At 56.7% G+C, this 21090-nt stretch overlaps 1 protein-coding gene across 5 annotated transcripts in view; it reads right to left on the bottom strand.

Annotated features, from left to right (window-relative positions):
* Positions 1 to 21090, bottom strand: part of RXRA (retinoid X receptor alpha) — a 121548-nt gene that overhangs the window by 30293 nt on the left and 70165 nt on the right. For all 5 annotated transcript variants that reach the window (XM_072882998.1, XM_072883000.1, XM_072882997.1 and 2 more), the window contains exons 2-4: positions 12569 to 12834; positions 7288 to 7438; positions 6182 to 6361 (exon numbers count right to left, since the gene is read on the bottom strand). In XM_072882998.1, coding sequence (XP_072739099.1) covers positions 6182 to 6361; positions 7288 to 7438; positions 12569 to 12834 — 597 coding nt within the window. The remainder of the gene's footprint in view (positions 1 to 6181; positions 6362 to 7287; positions 7439 to 12568; positions 12835 to 21090) is intronic.

Below are 21090 nucleotides of genomic sequence, written 5' to 3' on the forward strand. Positions count from 1 at the left end.
TCAGTGAAATGGAGTGTTAAAAAGTGGATTGAAACCTTTGCAAGCAGTCAATCCACATGGGAAACGGCTCTGGAAAACAAAAGCAAAAATCACTATCTCACTTCACTCTCAAAAGCCGGACACTGTGAAATATAAGCAAACAGCAACATTGCTAAAGCAATGAGAGAAAATCATAAACCAAACTCTTTTTCTCAACCTAAGAGTATCCTTAAAAACAAAAAACAAATGCAGCATCATTAACCAGCTGCTTTAAAGAGCAGCACTTTAAAAGGATATAAGAAACAAGCTCATTAAGCTGAAAGACATTTTCCATTCCAAAATTACTACTAAAAATAACTGTGCTCTTGAACTCTGCCCCTTCACTGGGGTACGGCCACTTGCCTGCTTTTACGTTCACTTGGACAGCGAGCTGGAGACCTGAATTCCTGCTCTTTCTCCCCACACTCCTCTTGCTCCTGTTGGCTCCGAGAGATGCTTCGGGAGCTGGGATGGCTCCGGGGGATGCAGGGGGGCTGCACAGCCATGGCACAACTCAATGACTGCCGTGTTAGTGCAGGAGCTGAGCTCCAAGTCACGCCAGGTTAAAACACAGGGAAAATTTGGTCCCTCTGGACTACGTGATTTACCTGAACAGCCTGGAGACATGCAGAGGTCTCCGAGCTGCAGACTGGAGTCGCTCCCTGCAATGCTGCAAGTCAAACCCCGCCTAGGGTAAATCCCTCAGCTCGATGGCAGTGCAAGCAAGAGGGGAAAAAACAACCCACAAACACAGGGGAAGAGGAAGAATTATCTCAGGCTGTGAAGTTTAATGAAGTCTTGGAGTCAGAGATCAGGCATGCAACCGGACAGAAGATGTCCTGGATCCTCAGAGCGTGACTCTGGATCATGTCACGGCAGCTTACGGAGGCAAGCTGCAGCTGCGCCATACCCAGGCCACCGCCGTTACGGTATCTGCGCCTGGATTTAGGAACGATCTTAGGGGTCAGTTATGCAGCCCGAGTCACAGCCGCTGGGGGAGGACAGCCTTCTGGTCGCCAGATGGGCTACGAGCTTCCCAGCGGAGATGCATCAACATCCATTTCACCCCGTCGGCATCAAATGCCACCGTCAGTGCTCTGCAGCGCGCTCAGGCTGCAGGCTTCTGCTTGGCAAGTGGTAGCCCTCTTAACAAACTGGGCAGCCCAGCAGGTCCAACGGAGACAGTCTGGCTCACGCAAGGAGCCGCTCGTGTCCGGAGGCAGTGCTGGGGGAAGGAGAGGCGGGAGACAGAGCGGGGCCGGGCTGCGCCGGTTCCCAACGTCTGCTCCCTGTGAGCCGTCCAAGGGCGGCCGGCAGGAGCATGAGAAAGGGCTCCTCGCTGGTATTTCCTGCTCGCTGCGCGATCCGGCGGCGTTGCCAGCAATGGTGGGGCTGGGACCTCCTCACACGAGATAACGACACGCTGCAGTGCGAGGCCGTGGAGTTTCTAGTCTCTGATGATCCCCTTCGCCTCTGAAGTTAACCCCAGCTCACGGCATCACATGGAAGACGTCTTTATCCCAAGACCCTCAGTGTTTACTCCCACCTCTTCACAAGACCACTGCCTCTCTAACTCAAAGGCAGTTTCCACTTTTTCCCTTTAAAATATAAGGCTGCTGATACACAGACACCTTAGACCCTAATGAGTAACAGATCAAGCAGAGAGAGTTATGCTTCTAGATGCAAACAGCCACCCCCACAATAATAATCCCTGCATTAGTCAAGATCCCTGATGGTAATCTTAATTTTGTTGACTATCCGGTATTTAGTGGGAGACAGGGTACAAAAACCAAAGCCTCACGCAGCTGGCAGTAATTCATAGGGGGAAAATGCTCCCAGTTGCTTATTTATTATAGCTGCAATACCTCAGAGTCCATGAGGCTCATTCACCGTGGACACAGCCTCAGGATCTACCTTAAATGTTTTTAACGGGGAGCAGCAAGAAGAGATGCACACACTAGAAGGAATCTTCTGCTTCTGCAGGCTTTCACCCCTTTAAGCCAAGATCCCCAAGACCTGACTGCAAAAGCAAAGCCTCGTAGCCCTGAAGCAATCCCCTGTCCCTCCAGCAGTACCCCGCGGGCACCCCCTGCCTCCCTCCTCCGTGGGCACATGCCTCATCTGCCCTGGCCAGGCTCCTTCCCGGAGCACGTGGCCAAGGTCCATCCCTCCAGGTCTGCTCTTGGCATGTCCACCTGGAGATTTCCCAGGTGTCGGGATCAAACCCTTCCAGAGCTCCAGCAGCTGCCCAAGAGGTCCTGGTGCCTTTACTCCTTTAAGCCAACTTCTTAGCTACGTAAGAGAGCCTCTTCCTTTTACCATTCTGGCACAGGCTTTTGGGTATGAACGTGGTCCTCACCCTCTTCTTCCCAGCATCACTCTGCAGGTTGCAGCACTGCTCACCACCACGCAGGATGCCTTATTCTCTCACCAGAGCTATAGTTCTTAGTTTAGAGGGTTTTACTGTACTTCTATGACACACAAATAGCTTTGGGCTACAGGAGAGATACTTCCCCAGCAGGAATCTGCTATGCCTTTACGTAGCTATAAATTAGGTCTCCAGAGCAAGATATTTTTTAGGGAAATGAGGCCCATTACCCTGGCTCTGTTACTTAAAAGATGCAACAGTTTACACTAAAGGATAAAAAGCCAGCTATGTTGTGAGTATTTAGGCAAAGGGAATTAGCAATGCAGGATTTAGCCCAAAACCGTTCCCCAGAACAGAGGTGGTGTGGAGGCAGCGGGACTGGTGTAAGGACACGGACAAGGCTCCTGGCTGGCAAAGCGGATGGGCAGCAGCAGTGAGCTGGGATGGATGCAATGGGAAGGAGACGTTTTGTTGACAAATCAGGTGGATATCACACGTGAAACTCAAGAGCTGCTCAAAGCCAAAGCTTAGCAAGATCCAACTTCTCACTTTTAGGTCTAGGACAACACTAGGACATCTCCAAACCTGCCATGAGACACTGTGAATTTTTAGGTTTATAAGAAGAGAGAGGTTTATCTGGGGACCAGGGGAGTTATTCCAGCTTTCCCTACATGGGGATTATACCCCAAACATCTACTGACTGCCGATGCACCAGCTTTCTGCCCTTCTCTGAAGCTCTCCTCATGCAATGCCAGCATCAGAAGATCAGCCAGCACCGCCTGAGTGCACTTCTAGAGTTACGAAGATCCCATCTGTCACACTTTTAAATAATTGGCTGATCGTTATGAATTCATTTGGTATTCATTGTGATAATGTTAATCAAGATGAATTAATAGAGTCCTCATACTGTACGTGCTCCCTGGGGAATTCCACCACCATTTAGAAATTAATTAATGGACCTATAATTTTAGTGGTGCTGCCCATGCAATCACCATTAACGGTAGGCATGAAGCAGGTACCCGATCACAGGATGTCAGTGCAGGCTACAGAGTTAAAGCATTGCTGCTGATGTTCCCTTCCCTACAGACACTGGCTGAGATGTTCTAGGGGTCTGAAAGGAAAGCGGGTCTCCAGCTGCCGGTGCAAGGCTCCGGAGGCAACGTCAGGGTAACGGGATGCTCCATATCTACCTACACCTGCATTTCTCCCCTGAGAAGCAAGTGCTGCTGCTGAACACCCAGGAGACTTCTTGGCTTCTTTTTAGTCACCTGAGTCTCCGGAGCTGGAGACGAGACTTTCCTCCCTCCATTTCCTCCTCCTGCCACACGTCTCCCGTGGGATCCAGCACCCTCCCGTGCAGGATCCACCTGCAAAGCAGCCAGGGCAATGCCAGCCCCCCTGCACACAAAGCACCATGCCTGCACTGTACCGCTCATCTTCAGAGGCATTTTCTGAATGTCTCAATCTCTCCATTTAAGACTAGAGGTTTTCTCTTTCTCACGAAGCTCGAAATGATGCAAACAGGACAAGAAAGACAGGAGCGAGGAAAGGGCAGAGGATGAGGAGCTGGGAGACCCTGCAACTTCTCCATAGTGATGGCTCCAAGAAGCAGCTTTTCTTTGTCACAGAGAAACCCTCTATCAAACATGTATTGCTTTGGGTGACTGTGGGGAAGGGGCCACGAGCACCCCAAGCTCTGCCCGGTGGTGTTCCTTGGAGGTTCCAGCTGTGCATTGTGTTTCTATCAAAAGCAACACCAAGTTAGCACCTCTTCCACTCCCTCCAACCATGTGCTTTCTCCACCTAGGTTTCTGCCTACAGTCACACTTGGCAAAGCCACTGCCTCCTGTGCAACCCATCCTTGCTTGGGCCAGAAAGCTTTGTTTCCGAGCACCGAAGGGTTAAGCTCTGCAGGGCCGGGGAGGTCCCCTGGGTGCCCCTGGCCCGCTGCAATCCCCCCACACCGCGAGCAGAGACAGCTATGACATTGGAAGACTCCGCGTGTCCTGGGTCCTTAGGTAACCCTGTAAATCGAGCGTGGCAGGGTCTGCTCAGCACTCGGCACAGCTCCGGCGCTGCCGTATTTAATCAATGCTCCAGACAAGACGAAATGCTCTTCAAAGAGACCCAGGCTGGAGCGCTGCTCCACGCAGCCAGAGCGACTCGGCAGAGGGGTGGGCTTATGGGCTGGTCAGGGGGCAAGTGTGGCTCTGAAGATGTAAGGGGAGAAGGCAGCAGAGAACTGAGCAGCACCACAGGGTCATTTTCACGTCATGTCTGGTAAAAGCCTGTTCTGCCAGCAGTTTAAAACAGACGCAGTCAGCATTTAAAAAGAGCATTTCAAAGAGGCGCTGCCAGGGAGTTTTAGATCCTAAATTTAAATTCCAGTAAGGGGAGGGATATCTTTTTACGAGACTGAATTTCTTTTTTCCTCCCAATGAGAAAAAAAATCCATTACTGCTACTGCTAGGGAATGTGACTGAGTTAGAGCAGCCAGTGCTCGGTGCTGATGCCCGACTCTGATGAGAAGAACACTAATTCACGGAGTTTCCCTGCCCCTCCTGAGCACTACAAACAGCATGCAACTGGGACATGCGCAGGAAGGAGCCTTTCATCTCCCTGGCAGCACGGTGATTAGTAACCATCGAATTAAACGTGATCTTTATCTTGCCAATGTCCCCTAATCGGCTCCAGTTCTCCAGGATGCGACATCCCGTGTGTTCCAGGGAGGAAGAAGGGCCAGGCCAAGTGGCAGCATTTGTCACCCAAAACGCACCCGGCCCCGACAGCTTTCGCACCTCTGTTTGATGGGGCTCTGCAGGGAAAGGGAAGAGCTCGGTGTATTTACCATCGCTGCTCCCAACACGTGGCAGCTGGTGTGAAACAGGGAGTGCAAGTTCCAGGGCAGCAAACGGCCTCGCAAGTACTGCCTGCTTTCATTGCCCCCCTGCTCCCCGGTGCTGTGCCTCTGGGCACTGGCTCGTTTACTAATGTGCAACTGTCCTGGATTCGGCTGGGATAGAGTTAATTTTCTTCCTAGTAGCTGGTATAGTGCTGTGGTTTGGATTTAGGATGAGAATAATGTTGATAACACACTGCTGGTTTAGTTGTTGCTGAGCAGTGCTTACACTGGTCACGGACTTTTCAGCTCCCCATGCTCTGCCGGGCGCACAAGGAGCTGGGAGGGGGCACAGCCAGACTGGCCCAAGGGCTATTCCATCCCATATGGCATCATGCTCAGTATAGAAACTGGGGGGTTTGGCCGGGGAGCAGCGATCGCTGCTTGGGGACAGGCTGGGGGCATCGGTCAGCGGGTGGTGAGCAACTGCATTGTGCACCACTTGTATTGTACATTCTTTTAGCATTAGTATTAGTATTATTTTCTCTTCCTCTGCTGTCCTATTAAACCATCTTTATCTCAGCCCACGGATTTTACTTTTTTTTCTGATTCTCTCCCCCATCGTGGGGAGCAGGGAGGGTGAGCGAGCTGCTGTGTGGTGCTTAGTTGCCAACCGGGGTTAAACCACAACAGCAACCATCCATCTTCCAGGTACCATTCTGGGACTTAGCGCTGTTTTGGAGACCATAGGAGGCCCTGGCTGTGGTGCAAAATATAAATGAGACACGCGCATTTTTGGCACCCCAGCACAGACAGCCCTTGGCAAGGCTCATGCTGGCCCTGGTGCACATGGTGCTGCCACGTTGCCAACAGGCAGGAGCCTGCTGGAGCCTCCTAACGAAGGAAAGGTGCCTCCAGCACCCATGGGTGCTCGGGCCAGGCTCTCTCTGCCTTACCTTCTCGCTTCATCCCCATCGCAAGACACTTCTGATAGCGGCAGTACTGGCAGCGGTTGCGCTGGCGCTTGTCGATCAAGCAGTCCTTGTTGTCGCGGCAGGTGTAGGTGAGGTCTTTCCGCACCGTGCGCTTGAAGAAGCCTTTGCAGCCCTCGCAGCTGTAAACCCCGTAATGTTTACCTGCGGGGGTATGCGACTCGGGTTAAAAGGACTCACTGAGCGTCCCGGGTGCCCCCAGCTCCCCCGCTTTGCTCTCCCTCCCCACAAAGACCATCGGCTCTTCCCAGGGCCTCTCCCAGCTGTGTCTGGGGGAAGCAGAGGTTTCTCAGACTGTGAGCAGGAGCTAAAGAGCAGTGGCTTCGCCTTGACTTGACTTCCATAAAATCAGGATGCCCTTTGTGGGCTACAACCTGCCTTATATCCAGGAAAAGCCCTCGCCATTTCTTAGACAAACATCAGGGGTGAGGCAGGGCAGCAGTGAAAGAGGGGGGACCCTCCTGTACCCCCCACAACCTGTCCCACGACCCAGCCTGCTCCGCACCGCACGCCCACCCTCCTCTTCCAGCCCTGGAGCCCGACAGGCGCAGGAGGTGTCCCTAAGGACCTCAGAAACTAGGCGACCAGAGCACTTCTGGAGCAGAAAGCTTTTAAAACAGCATGAGAATAAAGGGAATTAGCCCATCTTTATCTCCCACGAGTGGAGAGACTCCATGCGACGCACATCTTTTTATCTGGGGCTATGCGACGGTACCACCAAAAGATGGGTAGAGAGAGGGACACTCACTAATGCCTTGTCATCAGAGGGGCTGCGCTGCTCAGGGCTGAGGATATAACACCCCTGCTAAGCAGAGACCTGGGGTCTCCAGGCTCGGCCCAGAGCCCGCCCCGGACCAGATGGGCTGGGGGAGGCTGGTCAGTAAGGGACTTTTCGTGCCCTCCTCTGAGGGCACAGGCGGCTCCTCTCCCCATGGAGAGTCCGCGCCTGCGCTCGCTGTGCTGCAGGGAGCCATCCAAACCCTCGCCACGCTCTCCCGGGGCATCCACGCTCGAGCGCAGCCCGAGCATGCTGCTGTGAGCCCCTCGCCCGGGGCAGGCACCAGCCTTACCTGAAGATCTGTCCCCGCAGATGGCACATATGTGCTTGGTGAAGGAGGCCATCGTTCCTGAGGGATGTGCTGGCACTTTGAGGACTCCATTGAGCCCGAGGGGTGGCTTAATGTCTTCTGAGCTGCTGACGGGGTTCATGGGTGAGTTGAGCTGTCAAGACAGAAGCACAGTGCTCAGCGGGGAGCTGGGGCACGCGGACGCGGGGCCAAGCCAGCTCTGCAGCAGCGCTTGCCCATGCACTCAGACGTGGGGCAGGAGGGCCAAGCAGGAGACAAGCTACCAATGGGGACAAGTACCGCTTAAAACAACCACCCACAAAGCTGAACCAAGAGGATGATTTGGGCACGTGCATCCAGAGACCAAAGGCACAAGCGGTCAACTCCTGCCCTGGCATAAAAGCCGGTGCGGCTCTTGAGCTGGCAGCGGGATGCCACCAGGTCTCACTGCTGGCACCGGGGCAGAAGGAGCAGGACACGGCCGGTCCCCTGTGCATCCCCAGGAGCCACGCAGGGTTGGCACCACCCGCTCCACGAAGGACACTCCTGCATGACTTAAGGGGAAGGCGAGTCCTCCTGTGCTGCCAGACCCCCACCCATGGCACAGCCATGGCACAGCCACGGCACAGCCCCCACGGCCAGGCGCTCACAAGCCACCCTGGCTTCACGCCGCCTCGGGATGCAGAACAGGGAAGATGATTTGCAGCGATGGTTCGTGGGAGAGCTGCTGGCTGGGAGCAAGCGCTTGCACGGATGATGAAGGCCAGGACACTCGCACTTTAGCTCTGCAATTTATAGACATCCTTTTAGCATTATCTCTCCGAAGGAAAGCTTCACAGCAAATAAATAGATCCCAGATGCAATGGGGCCTGGCTTTCCAGAGCTGGCTTGGGTGGGACGCTCCTCTGCAACTTCCAGCCTTCCAGCAGCCTGTCCACACGCCTCTCCTTCCCTCCCCAGAGAGCTCGATCCCCAACAGTTGGTGAAGAAAGAGGAGAACTGGGTGGAAGCTGGGTGCTAGCATGGCCCTGTGGTGCTGGGACTGAGTGAAGGATCCCTGAGTTGATTCCCGCATCGCCCTGTGCAGCAGGGCTGGGCTGTTATTCCCTCATGTCCAGAGAGAAACTGAGGCATGGAGATGTAGGAGCGACCCATCTTGATAAGGGAGACGAGCTCACAGCAACGCTGCCCAGCCCAGGGCAGGTTCAAGGAGGTCCGGGGGCGGATGGCGGAGCCAGGCTCGGTCAGCTCGGGATGCAGCACCGGCCAGGACCGCTGTGGCTGTCCTCCTGGGGACCAGCCTGCCAGGCACTGTCACAGAGCCTCCGTCCCTGCCAACTTCCAAATCCAGGTTGGATACGCAGGATTTGTGCTTTGATTTGTTGTGTTTCTCTGCCTTAATAGAGATACTCAGCAATTGCACTTGTCACAAATTAATTCAGGGAAGTCCCAGGGCTTGTGATCTGTCAATTAGAGCAGCGCAGCCATTTCTCTGGCTTTAAAGTCTCCAGGCTGGTGGGGAATATTTGGCAGGCAGATGACTAACAACCACAGAACAGAGCAAGGTAAACGCACTCCGGAGAAATGTGATGGATCTGCCTTCCTCTCCCGCCCTGCCTGTGCCAGCTGATGAATCAAAGGCAGCCGGGACCGGTGCTGCCGAGGGATATGCTCCTGGGCTTTAGCTGCTGTTCAGTTACGCTGCGACAGGGCAGAGAGGGGAGGGACAAGCGGGTCCCCAGGCAGGAGCATCTCTCTTTGGGATCTGTGGGTCCCCAGGCACAGAGCCTCTCTCTGTGCTACCCCGCGAGCAGGGGCTGCCGGCACTGCTGCGGCACATCCCTCCACGGCTTCGGGGTCACCGGCTCCAGCAACTCCTCCCTGTGCACTTTCTGGGAAACGGAGCCATTTCCCAGGTGCAGCTGGTGGCTATGGCTCTGTCGTGCTGCGCCACTGGCTGCTGCCACATGGGAGCGAGGGCAGAAGCCATCGGCTGCCTGCTGCAGATAAGCGTTTTGCCACCACTTCCCCCAGCCCCAGCAGCCCACAGAGTCCACCCAAGCAGCCCCCTGAGAGCATCTGGGGGGGACGATGGGCAGAGCAAGACGGGGCAAGCGCTGCACCCTGTCCCTGCACCAGCCCAGGAGGGTGGGGGGTCCCGCCGCCCACCACGGCCCCATGCGTCAGCAGGATGCCCCAGTCGGAGCTGAGTCAGTCCCGGGCTGGGGTGGGGGAAGTCATCGGTTCCTCTCGCAGCGCCGGCCCAAAACCTCAGCGGAGGCACCACGTGCACCCCGGGGTTCCCGCACCGTCCCGGCGCCTGCCCCGTGCCTTCCCCTCCCGGCTGGCAGCCGCCGAGCGCAACGGGCAGCACGTGCAGGCAGGGGGGAGGCAGAAGGGGAGGCAGTGGCCCCCGCCTTAGCACAGCACTTCTGCTCCGGGGCAGGACAACTCCAGCTCAGCAAGCGAGCCGAGGGAGGCCGAGGGAGGAACCGGTGCTCTGCTTCCTCAGTGACGCCGGGACTCCTCGGCTCCTCTCCCTTCCCTGTTCAGTTCACTGCACCGGGGACCGAATCCTGTCCCTTCTGGCAAGCAGAGCTTTATTCCTCCTCCCATCCAAAAAAAAAACCCAACCCCTTCTCCTGTCCCCCAGGCACCCTTACAAAGAGCTTTGTGCAAAGGCAGAGAGCGGCTCTGGAAAAGCCTAATCCCACGTCTGATCTCTCCCCGCTCACCCCCGGGCACCCCAAGCTGCTGCCAGTGATGCCTGGGGTGGCTGTGCCAGCGCAGACCTGTGAAACACGTGGAAAGTCCTTCCCTTTCAGCTCTTACTGAAAATCCTGGGGGTTTTTTCCCTGTTTTCCCAGAATTTTTAGGTAAGAGGGTTTAAATATGTGTTAAATCCCAGTAAGCAGCAGAGCTGCTGGGTCTAGCCTCCTGGTCCGGCTGGGACCCTGCTCACCATTGCAAACTCCTGCTTTCCACCGGCTCCTGCCCCGCACACCTCGCCCTAGCCCCGATTGGCACCAGCATCCCCTCCCCGAGGGGGGCCTGGGGGCTTCCTGGGTGCTGGGATCCCGTGGCAGGACACCCTGCCTCGTGCCCTGATTTTGGGGCTGCATTTGGAAGCCGTGCGAGGTCCCAGAAAGCGCACGGTGCTGGAGGGAGGGTGCCGGGAGTGCTCTGAGCATCCTCCAGCGCTGGCACCAAGGGCTGCTGGCTCCTCGCCTCCACCGGACCAAAGGGGAGAGGGAAAGCGCCCCGGCTTTCGGGAGCCTGCTGGCTCCTTCCCACCCCGGTGCCGGCAGGAGCTGGGGTGGAGGGGACCCACCCTGCGGGACCTACCGCACCTCGCACCCCCCCGTGCCCTTCTGCTCTGCTGGCTTTCCAGAGGCGACGAGGCATGGTCTGATGGCAAGTGGCATCTGCCATCTGATTCAAACCACCTTCCATCAGTTCCATCCCTGCCCGGCGACGCGGGCCGCACGCCTCATTACCCCCGGCGCTTTGCCGACCGGTGCAGCGGCACAGGCGGCTGCGCTCCCCTCCGAGCATCGGCCCCGCTGCCTGCCTGCACCCTCCTCCTCCTCCTCCTCCCGCACTCCTCTGCGGGCCCAGGTAGGCGCCTCTGCCTGCTGCAGGGACAGGGACAGGGACAGGGACCTGATGTGCCCAGACAGGGAACAGATGGCAGGAGCCATTAGGCTGAAGACCTCCTAACTGTCACCTCTAGGAAAACCACTTAAGACAAGTCCCTGAACAAAGGACGGGCGCTTGCACCGCGCCGAGAGGGCTGGAGCTGCCGCGCTGCTAGCTCGCTCCTCGACACCATCTGACCGCGCTCTCAATTCCCCTTTCTGCCCTGTGGCTGTGTTTTATTTCGGTTCCTCTGGCTTGCCGGTCCCTCAAGCAAACCATGCTTTATAAATGACGCTGGAGGTGCATTCCCCGTTTCCTCCCTGGCTTGCGGCTCACCCCCGCGTTGCTTCACATCCCCCCTTCCCACTCCTTCCCCACCATTTTGGCACTCTTGCTGCTAATTTCACTCTGGTCGCCCATTCCCAAGGGCTGTTTCAATTCCCCTTCCCTTGCCCATGGGACGGGAGGTGGCATGTCCACCCCTCAGTTCCCACACCGGGGACAGGGACCCAGCTGCACTGGGCTGTAGATCTAGACCGGACTGCAGATCTAGGCTGCAGACATAGATGTCCCCACACATCTATGGGGGTCACGGGCCAGATCGTGCATGGGAGAAGCCCATCAGAAGGCAAATAAAGCTGCCACCTCTCTGGCCGGCACGGGGATGCTGGGTCCTGGGGAGGCTGCCTGGGGGTCCCCAGGGATGGGACTCAGCACAGCACAGCCCTCCCCAGCGCCGGGTAGAAAGACCTGTTATCTCTGGAAATAAATCAGGCCGATATTTAAAAATAAAGGTGCTGGCAGGTGCTTGACTCCCAGAGATGGCCTGGAATAAATAAATCCGCAGCAAGTGGCAGGTGGTGGCCAATTCCTTAATCTGCCCTTTTACTAAACATATACCGTGTGAGCAGCCAGCAACAGGTGGCAGGGGCTGGCCAGCGCGCCCCGATCTTGCTATTTTTAAAAAGAGCTTATCTCTCCGTAGTTGGAAGGTTTTTTACACAATCTTCAGGCAGTGAACGCCAGTCCTTCCCCTGCGAGGAGAAAGCAGCCCCGGCAGCGAGGGGGAGCAGGCAGGGGACCCCTCGGTGCATGCCATGGGGACCGCAGGCTGGCCCCAGAGGGGACCAGTTCCCAGGGAGGGGATAGGACTGCTCGGGTTGAGAAGCGTGGGGTGCAGAGAGTCCTGGGGTGGCTCTGGCCCCTGCCAGAGCTCCACCAGCCCCCAGGTGACCCAGGGGGAGTCACTGCTCCCCTTTCACCCCCAGCCTGGGGACGGACAGGGCAGGACCCAAGGGGACAAGCGATGGGAAATGATGGATGGCCATACTTTGGCTGTGCTGGCCTCCCGTAGCCCACCCAGGGCAGCCCCAAAGGCGGCTGCAGATGCCCAGCTCTGGCCAGAGGAGCAGGATGCCTCTGACTTGGTTTCCCCCTTGAGCTTCTGCTTTTTGCCACCCTTCGGCACCTGCCTGCGCTGCCTGTGGTGGAGTTTATCTCCCTGTGCTTGCCTGGCCAGCACAGCCTCCTGCGAGCCAGGGCTTGCAGCAGGGAGACCAGAGCCGGGTCTGGTTCAGGAACCCATGGAGGTGGCTTCTCCCTGGTTAAACAGGCAGCAGCAACGTCCCCATCACCTTCCCCTTACCTGCGGGCTGCTGGTGCCGAATCCCAGGCTGGGGGTGGAGGGGACGGACATCGAGTGCGGGCCCATGGGGGAGCTGATGACTGAGAACGGAGGTCCCATGCCGTTGATGGGCGAGCTCAGGGTGCTGATGGGCGAGTGGAGCTGGCCCGGGGAGCCCAGAGAGGAGCCGATGCCCGGCCCGATGGACGGGTGGAGGGATGGGGTGGCCATGGGCCCCCGGCTCGTGGGAGAGTTCAGGGACGTGGAATTGACTTGGTTGGAGAAGTCTGTAAGAGAGGAAAGAGAGAAACGGGGCTGAGTCTCCCATCTAGGACAGGCTCTGACACATGGCCGCAGCAAGCTCTGAGCAGCAGCCCCCCGCTCCTCACCCTGCCGAGGGGCTGCTTTTCAACCTGCCCCCGAAATTCCCAATGCATCCTCCGTCTTTCAAAACCACCTTCTGGTGGATTAACTATGCAGGCGTTAAGACAGGCACCGAGAGTATTTCCACCTCGGGAGCCAGTCGTCACCGCTCTCCTCCATCTCGCTCACCTGCTGTACCCCGGCTCTAAACTCTGCTGCGGAGGCAGCACTGCTGCTCTGGCTGATGCACGGGTAGAAACCCCCCCCACGGGAGCAGACAGACGCCCTCCATGCTACGGGATAATTCAGATTCATCGCAGCATCGCAGGGACGGGCCATGCACGGGGAGCGCGGAGGGGCTGTGTGCCCTGCGGCACCCCCAAGTTTTGGCAGCAGGGAGGGCTGTTTGGTGGTGAGAGCACGTTTGTGCATTGCACGCGTGGTTTCTGTGCCCATCCAGGGCACGAGTGTGCAATGGGGAAGTCTGCGTGTGCTGGCAAGGAGGAACACCCCTGCCTGCTGCGTGGGCAGCGGGGGGCAGCTTTCCGCAGGCAGCAGCGGACGGGCTGCATCTGCCTGCGCCCCAGCGGCTCCGCCATCCCGGGGGAGCGGGAGGGGGGGGGGGGGGCGGGAAGGGGGGTTAAAAATAGACTCCAGTTCTCCTGAGAGGAGACATGGAGCCATTCCTGGCACATTTCCTCCTCATCCTGTCACGCTGCTTGCAAAACAATCCCGCGCGAGGAAGGGGCTGGCTCATGGCCCCCGGGCGGGCTGCGAGGAGGAGCTGCCAGAAGGCGGTGGGGGCCGACAGGCAGCACGGGCAGGGGTCCCCCGGCATCGCCACCATTCGCCCCGACACCAGCCGGGACTCCCCCAGTTCACAGCACCAAACACGGGCCCAGAGAGGGAGAGGCACCAGCACGGCCGCTTGGCCAGGGGCTGTTCACGGCGGAGTCTGGGAGCCACTGCTTTTGGCTACAGGCCCCAAAGTTAACTAAATTCTGCGAAATATTGTATTCGGTCACCTGCGTGGGGTCAGCTGTCTCCCCGGGATTTTGGAGCCATTAGCATACAAGTGTTACACAGTGGGAAACACGCTTGCTGAACCCACAGCAAGCCCAGCCCCAGCAATCTTCCCTGGAGATCACCGATCCTGGTGGGGAAACCCCAGCGTGGGGAAGTGAAGACCCAGCAAGGCAGTGATGCTCCTCTCGCAAACAGCCGTGCGGCCAGCATCCCTCTGCTGCACCCAGAGTCCCATCGCTGCACCCAGCATCCATCCCATCGCTGCACCCAGCATCCTACCACTGCACCCAGCATCATGCTGCTGCACCCCACGTGGTCACACCTCCTGCCCTGGCACCTTTTACAGTTGGACTTGATGATCTTAAAGGTCTTTTCCAACCTATACGATCCTGTGATTCGGTGATTCTTTCTAGCCCCGATGCATTCAGCCCCATCCCCACCTCGCGAGGGTGCTGGTGGGGCACGGAGATCCCCAAGGGCTTCCCCACGCAGACGCAATGCCGTGGGCGGCCGTGCCGTCCTGGCGCCCAGAGCCCCCCGTGGTGCGTGTCCCCCCCGTGCAGCCCAGCTGTCCCCAGCGTGCCTCCGACACGCCTTCCCCGCTGTAGGCGTAACAGGATTACACATGCCACGGGAGAGGCTCGCTCCCGCACAGATAATTCCTTAAACTCCCAGACAAGAGCCAGAAACGGGAACCCCAGGGCGAGGGGCAGAGGGGAGGGGGCTTGGATGCAAAAACAAGGATTAGGCTCCAGGGCTGGGATGTTGCCAGCTCTCTCTGCACGGGTGTCCTGTCCCATCTGGGACAGGCAGAGGGGACACGTGCCCAGACCCTGTGCTCCAGCCAGGTGCCACCGTCAATGCCGAAACAAGCTCGTGTGCCGGCACTGCCGGCCGTGGCAGGCGTCTCTGTGGCCGTGGCGGAGGCGAGCATCCCCGTCCCCGGGGGGACTGGCCTCGCATCGGCTCTCACAGGATGTTGCTATAAAACAACCGACGGCCACCACGTCGCCCGTGGCTGAGTGACGTGCGGGCGGCACAACAGGAACCCCGGGAAATTCCTTGAGGCTTCAGGGTCTCCTCCTGGGATTTAGCACAGCGGGACCGTGCTTCCCGGCTCTCTGCTTTTTGGTGTCTTCAAACGGCTGGGAGGAGGAGCGGGGCTGGGCGCTGTGATGTGCTCTGGGGAGCCGGGATGTGGGCTGTGCCCCTGCCACCACCCCGGGGCCAGGGGGAAAGGCAGGAGCTGACCCTGCAGCAGCTGTGTGCCTGGGTACAGCGTCCCAGCCAGCCCTTCTCCAAAGGACCCCCAGAAAAACCCGCTAGCCAGGGTGATGGATGGACACCATCCAAGGATGCGCTGGATCTCCTGGCCAGGGGAAACAGGCACTTGACCTGCGAAGGGAAGGCGGCGAAGCACAGTCCTTCCTTTTAAAAGATCCCGAGTATTTAAGGCAGGCGAGGTCACAGGCAGGTTACTGGCAACTGGCTCGTGCCTACTCAAGCACATCAGAAAGCAAAGCACGTGTGGGGCCGGCCCCGCTCCCAAAATACCCATCCCCTGGGTACCACGGGAGCTCCCCGGGCGCCCCGTGCCTCCGAGCCGGCTCCCCTCACCCATCCTGTTTACACACTTTGCTTTCCCAGCAGATGTGAACCCCGGCACCCAGCAAGGAACTGGACACGTGTGGTAGGGCTGGTCTGGAGAAAATAATTCAAGCGACAACAACAAAAAGGAAAGGAGGCGAGAGGAGGAGTAACCTTGCATTGAACAGGCCGGTCGGGGAGAAGCGTATGTAGGCACGGACACGCGTTCGGGTGTGTTTTCACCCAAAACCCTTGGCCAAACGCTCTGAAATCTGAACCAGACCCGAACTGCTTCAGAGCATCATGCCCGGTTCAAAGCAACCCCTTGGACACCAGGAATTTTCCACTCCTCCTCCAAACGCTTCCTCCTCTGCAGCCCCAAACCCCGCGGTAAGAGCGGCAGCAATGGGAAACGTTTACCTCCAGCCGACCGGCAAATACGGAAAAGGGTTTGGGTTTTTTTATCCTTAGAAAAGTCAAGAGTCCACCTGAGGCAACTCAGCGCAGATGCTGCCAGCCCCCGGCTCCAGGGGGGCTGCTCCCAGCGGGAAAGATGCTTTTGGGGAAAATAATGACTTGAGGTGGAGAGATGGGGATCCAGAGCCGGACATGAGAAGTCCACCCTCCCCACTCACCACAAGCATCCTATAGGACCTTGAATGCTAAAGGAGCGCTAGAAATAAATTTTAAAAGGAAAAAAGCCTAGATTGAGGAAATATCTTTAATAGAAACAAATAAACCCCCAAACTGATGGATACCGCTTGGACTGCAGCAAACAGGGGAGGTATTTTCCCAAATGCATTTTCAGTTCAAGCAGTGCGAGAGTATTCATTTTTCTTGCGTAGTTTTGCCATTTAAAGCCATTGTGTGTGACTATCTCTTGACCAAAATAAACTCTGTGCCTGTTTCTAAAAAAAAAAAAAAAAAAAAAAAGTTCTCAAAGCATTTCCCCTCTTGCCGCACCCATAAATTGCAGCTATTTTCTCTGTGTGTCCTTTGTTTAAACACAACGACCTCTATATATCTTATAAGATGCCCCATGGCAGTTGGGAGATCAGAAACAAGAGCTCTTCAGCAGCTAAAGAATTTGCAATGAAGCTCTTTTTCCTTCTCTAAACTACAGACCCGTGAGCCACAGAATTCGGATGGGAATTTTTCGCAAAGAATAAGACATTTAGGGCAGGGCCACGTGATCCATCTCAAGCGATGGAGTTACGCGGCCGTATGGAGCCATGTGTGCGCTTTCAGCTCTCCTCCGCGGCAGAGGAACACGCTTCAGCTGAAACCATCGCACGGAGACTAGAGCCAGGTTTGATCTGGCCTCAAGATAAGGAGCCCGAGTCTTGTTTTGCTGGCATGGTGCTCATCGCTGCTCTTGCCCTCAGCAGATACCTGTCTTTGCAAGATCTCTTTTGGATGCCATCACCCCTGCTTCGCAGGTGGGGAAACCGAGGTACAGGGAGAGCAATGCCCCCGACAAGGCAGCAGCCCCACTAACAGACACAGACAGCACAAGTAGATCACAGGCTTCCCTGACCTTCACCAAGGTCATGCGGGAAATCGGAGACAAAGCTGGGAATAGATCCTGGGTATTGCAAGACCCAGGCTAGCACCTCGACTCCTGAATCAACCTTCCCCATGGTTTTTTTTCCCCCTCCTGGCTCCATGACAGACAGCACTTTTTTACTATTATTAGTTTTCAATAAGGGAAGAAAACATCTTTATAAAACATTTGTCCCCATTCCCATCCGGCTGCATCAGACGCTCAGACCAGCGCAGAGAACTATCACACGGCCCTGGGCAGCTTCACTGCTGTTTTCCATCCCCTTGGCATTCTTGGGGCCAACAGCAGAAACCTCCAGGTTGGACCAGCAAACATCCATGTCTGGATGCGGCCCGGACGGGCAGGTTAGACCCGCCGGGAGCTGCGGTTGCTGAAAGCATCCGACCAACTTCCCTGTTGCATTTTACCATCCAGCGCACGGGACTCTTCAAGTGTTGCTGCTTGGCCAGGGTACGTCTGCAGCAGCTCGACAGCTAGTAACAGCTTTTGCTGATACAGCAATATCAAGGAGGGTTGTGATTTTAACATTTCTAGACCACAAAATGTCCCAGAGCAGAAACAATTACAACAGCAAGAGGTGCTTTTTCCCAGAATAGCTCATTTGTACCAGAATAAACTGTACCAGCATAAGCTTTCGCCGGTATAATCTTCATTTATGCTTAAGAGGCTTTGCCAGTAAAATTACAGTGACCTAGCTCTGCTGGAAAACCTTTTCTCGCATATCCAGGGAGTTTACTCAGCAGCTCGGTGGCTCGGCAGTCTGCTTCTGAGAGAGGGGAAGTTAAAAAAAAACAGATCTCAAGGCACAAACAGACTCCCGGAGCCATGCTTTTCTGAAGCCACGGAGGGTTGCAGACCCAGGACACAACCCCACAGCCCGTCCGAGTGGGATCAGAGGGGTCCGCAGGCACCCCACGGCTCCAGGGAGCCGTCACGGTGCAAGCACCCCACGCACCCAGCCCTGACGCCAGCCGAGATTTGCAAAGCCGCCCGCACCCCCCTGCTTCTGCTTTTTTTTTTTTTTTCTCAGCACCTCTTCCTCCTTAATCAGAAAGCAGATCAATTTGGGGTATTAAACAGCAGGAAATTCTAAATTTGGGTTGCCGCTCCCTTCCTTAAGTCAGCCCTCCTTCGCAGCACTGTGGGGCCACGTTTGGAGGGGATCGGGACCAGCAGCTGAGATCAGGCTTTCGGAAATGTCCTCCTCCCCTGCTCTCAAGCGTCACTTTGGTTTTGACCAGGCTCAAAACTCTGACACCCAAATGCACGTGAATCTGCACGTAAATTCAGCACACCGAGTGCTGAGAGCACTGTTCCTTCTTTCGGTGCCTCTGCGGGTGGTGAGTTTACCTAAATAAACTTGGTAGTGAAAATCACTGTCCATTTGCTCTCATTCCTCAAAAGTAGTACAGAAATGTCCTCGTGTGCTTTCCATCCAAGGAACCTCAAATGATGGAGGTTTCCACCTCCCCTCCTTTCGCCTTCCCCAGCAAACCAAGGCACGGGTAGCAAACAGCCTGCACCCACCTACGAAGCGGGATGCTGAGAGCAACGGGCAGGCAGCAAATCTGGGCAGGACACGAGGGTTTGACCGTAGTTTTCATGTGAAAACTGCCATGGGAATATAGTGACCACAAGAGGTCAGGTCCTCACTTTTGTCCCTGATCAAAAACTGGAGTGAACAGAGAGTGTTTACAGCAGATGAATTTAAATAGCCCCTGGCCTACAAACTTGAGTAAGTTTGCTCTCAATTTACAGCAGCCCAGCTGAGAACTGAGCGAGGATGGAGCAAGAGCTGCCTCTTCCCCTTCCAATGCTGCCTGCTGCCGGCTGCTGCCATGGACCTGACAGTGCCCAGCTTGGGCAAACGCAGGGAGACGACCTGCGTGGCACGGCGCGGCGGTTATGCCCGAAAACCACCCATGGGTCCAAGAAAGAAGCATCATCTTGTGGCCCAAGCACATTAAACTGCATTTATAGCACTCTGCCCTGCAAGGAGAGGCGATTGATCTCCTTAAACCACCCTGGTGCCAGGCACATGGCAGAGGCATCCCTGGGAACAGACACCATGAGATGTCAGAAGATGCAGCTGTATGTTATCCATACATTCCTTCTGAGTATTGCTGCCACAGCTATAGGCAAAAGGGTGTAGGAGCGCTGGACCGCAGTGCAATCCAGCACGTTGATCCTGATTAGCTGTGATTTCACCCAAAAGTAACTTGAATTGTTTTTTCTTTTTACATTTCTGAACTCGAGTACAAAGACAAACCCGAGAACATCCCTCTCAGACCCCCCCAAAGTCTGCACAGGGGACAGCACATGGAAATGTGTCTTTTTGCACGCATTTAAAAATCACCACGTGCAGTTTCTCTTTGGGAACCTACTCTGAGGTTTGGGAGAGCTTCCTGAGCCGTGCTCAGCACTTTCCCCTGAGACGTGCTGGGCGACGCTGCGGCGGTTCGAGCCGCTCAGGGACAGTGAGAAACTCGGTTTCGGCTGCTCTCTGCTCCGGCTGGGTTCCTCCTCCCGCCAGGTTTCATTTTGACCAAACTAAAACCCCAAAGCCAACACGGCTTCTCACCCCCTGCTCCCCGCTCCCGCCCGAGCCAGCCGAAACCTGACAGCAAGACCACTCGGCACAGCCGCTGCCAAACTCGGCGAGGAGCAGAGACGCGTTTCGGGGCTTCGAGCCCAGCATCAGGGTCCCCTTCCATGGGGTTTCCTTGGCTGGAGAAAATTCAGCAGCACCCCTCTGCGTGCTGCCGTCCCAGCCCCTTACAGCGATTGACAGGCATTAGCTGCTGCCTCCTGCCAGGATTTCACCGTACGGGGTTGATGGCCCACGGCATGAGACTACAGTGCCCATGGGCAGCTTTTCCACCGCACTCTGCACGCCAACCTCTCCTTCCCCCAGCCCGGGTCCCCACCACCGCAGCTCAGGGGAACCTCTGCTCTCCTCCCAGAAGATGAAGAGGAAGAAGAAGTGCAAAAGCATCCCACCGTCGGGCCATGGGACAGGGCGGATGCGGGCTCTCCAGAGTGGGAACCACCCCAAACCTTGCGGCAGCACTCCTCGAAGCACGCAGCACCCCTACCCCGTGGGGCAGAGCTGGGACACTTCTGTCCCTGCAGCTCCAACACCCGTTGTCCCTCTCTATCCTATTTTATTTTCTCCTCCAGACGCAACTTTGCAGATAACATTAGAACTCCCCAGCACCAAGGGGAAGGACAACCATGCGGTCGCAGCCGTGGGCTCAGGCTGGCAAGTGCAGGGTGGTGTTTGGGGGTCTCCCCCCAGGCTTTGCCACTTCTGAGGCAACCTGCATGGGTGACCGTGGGCTCACCATTTTTTGGCAGCCCGGCTTAAAGCACCACAGGGTCCCCTTTGGGAGACGCTCACCCCTAACCCACCCCATCACCTGCTAGAGCCTGGATGCCCAGAGGTCTGGACGCCCCGCCGCAGGACCCACACCAAAAAATGGGATGCTTCTGCCTGATGCTTCAGAGCTAGCATGGACGGGGCAGCAGCCCCACCGCAGACATGCGTGTGGCAGGAGAGGCACAGACCCCACACCGGGGCTGACAAACCATGCTCAGCTCCAGCACGGGTGCTCGTTTTGTCTTTTTTTGCCTTAAAAACCTCATCCCACCCTCCCAGGAGCCCTGTAAAAGCGCAGCCCGCTCCTGGAGCCACTGGCAGAGCCGGAAGCCTGCAGGGGCTATTCCCGTCTCCAAGGGGGAAGGACTCAAAGAGGAATTTTCCAGAAGCCACTCTTCCCGCGAGCTGCCGTGTTAGCAGAGGAAACGCTTGCGAACGCCTCTTCCTCCGGCCGCCGCGCCGGCGGCACTCCAGCACTCCCAGCTTCCTGCCCCGTGCAGACCCCCACCACCAACCATCTCCCCCAACCCACGGAGGACCCCTCACCCACGGTTTTTCAGTTTGCGTCTCCCAAGCACACGGGGCAGCCTCCGAGCCCCCCTCGGCAGGAGCCGGGGCGGCGGG

The sequence above is a fragment of the Ciconia boyciana genome, chromosome 18 (genome assembly GCF_034638445.1).
Source record: "Ciconia boyciana chromosome 18, ASM3463844v1, whole genome shotgun sequence".
NCBI lineage: Eukaryota > Metazoa > Chordata > Aves > Ciconiiformes > Ciconiidae > Ciconia > Ciconia boyciana.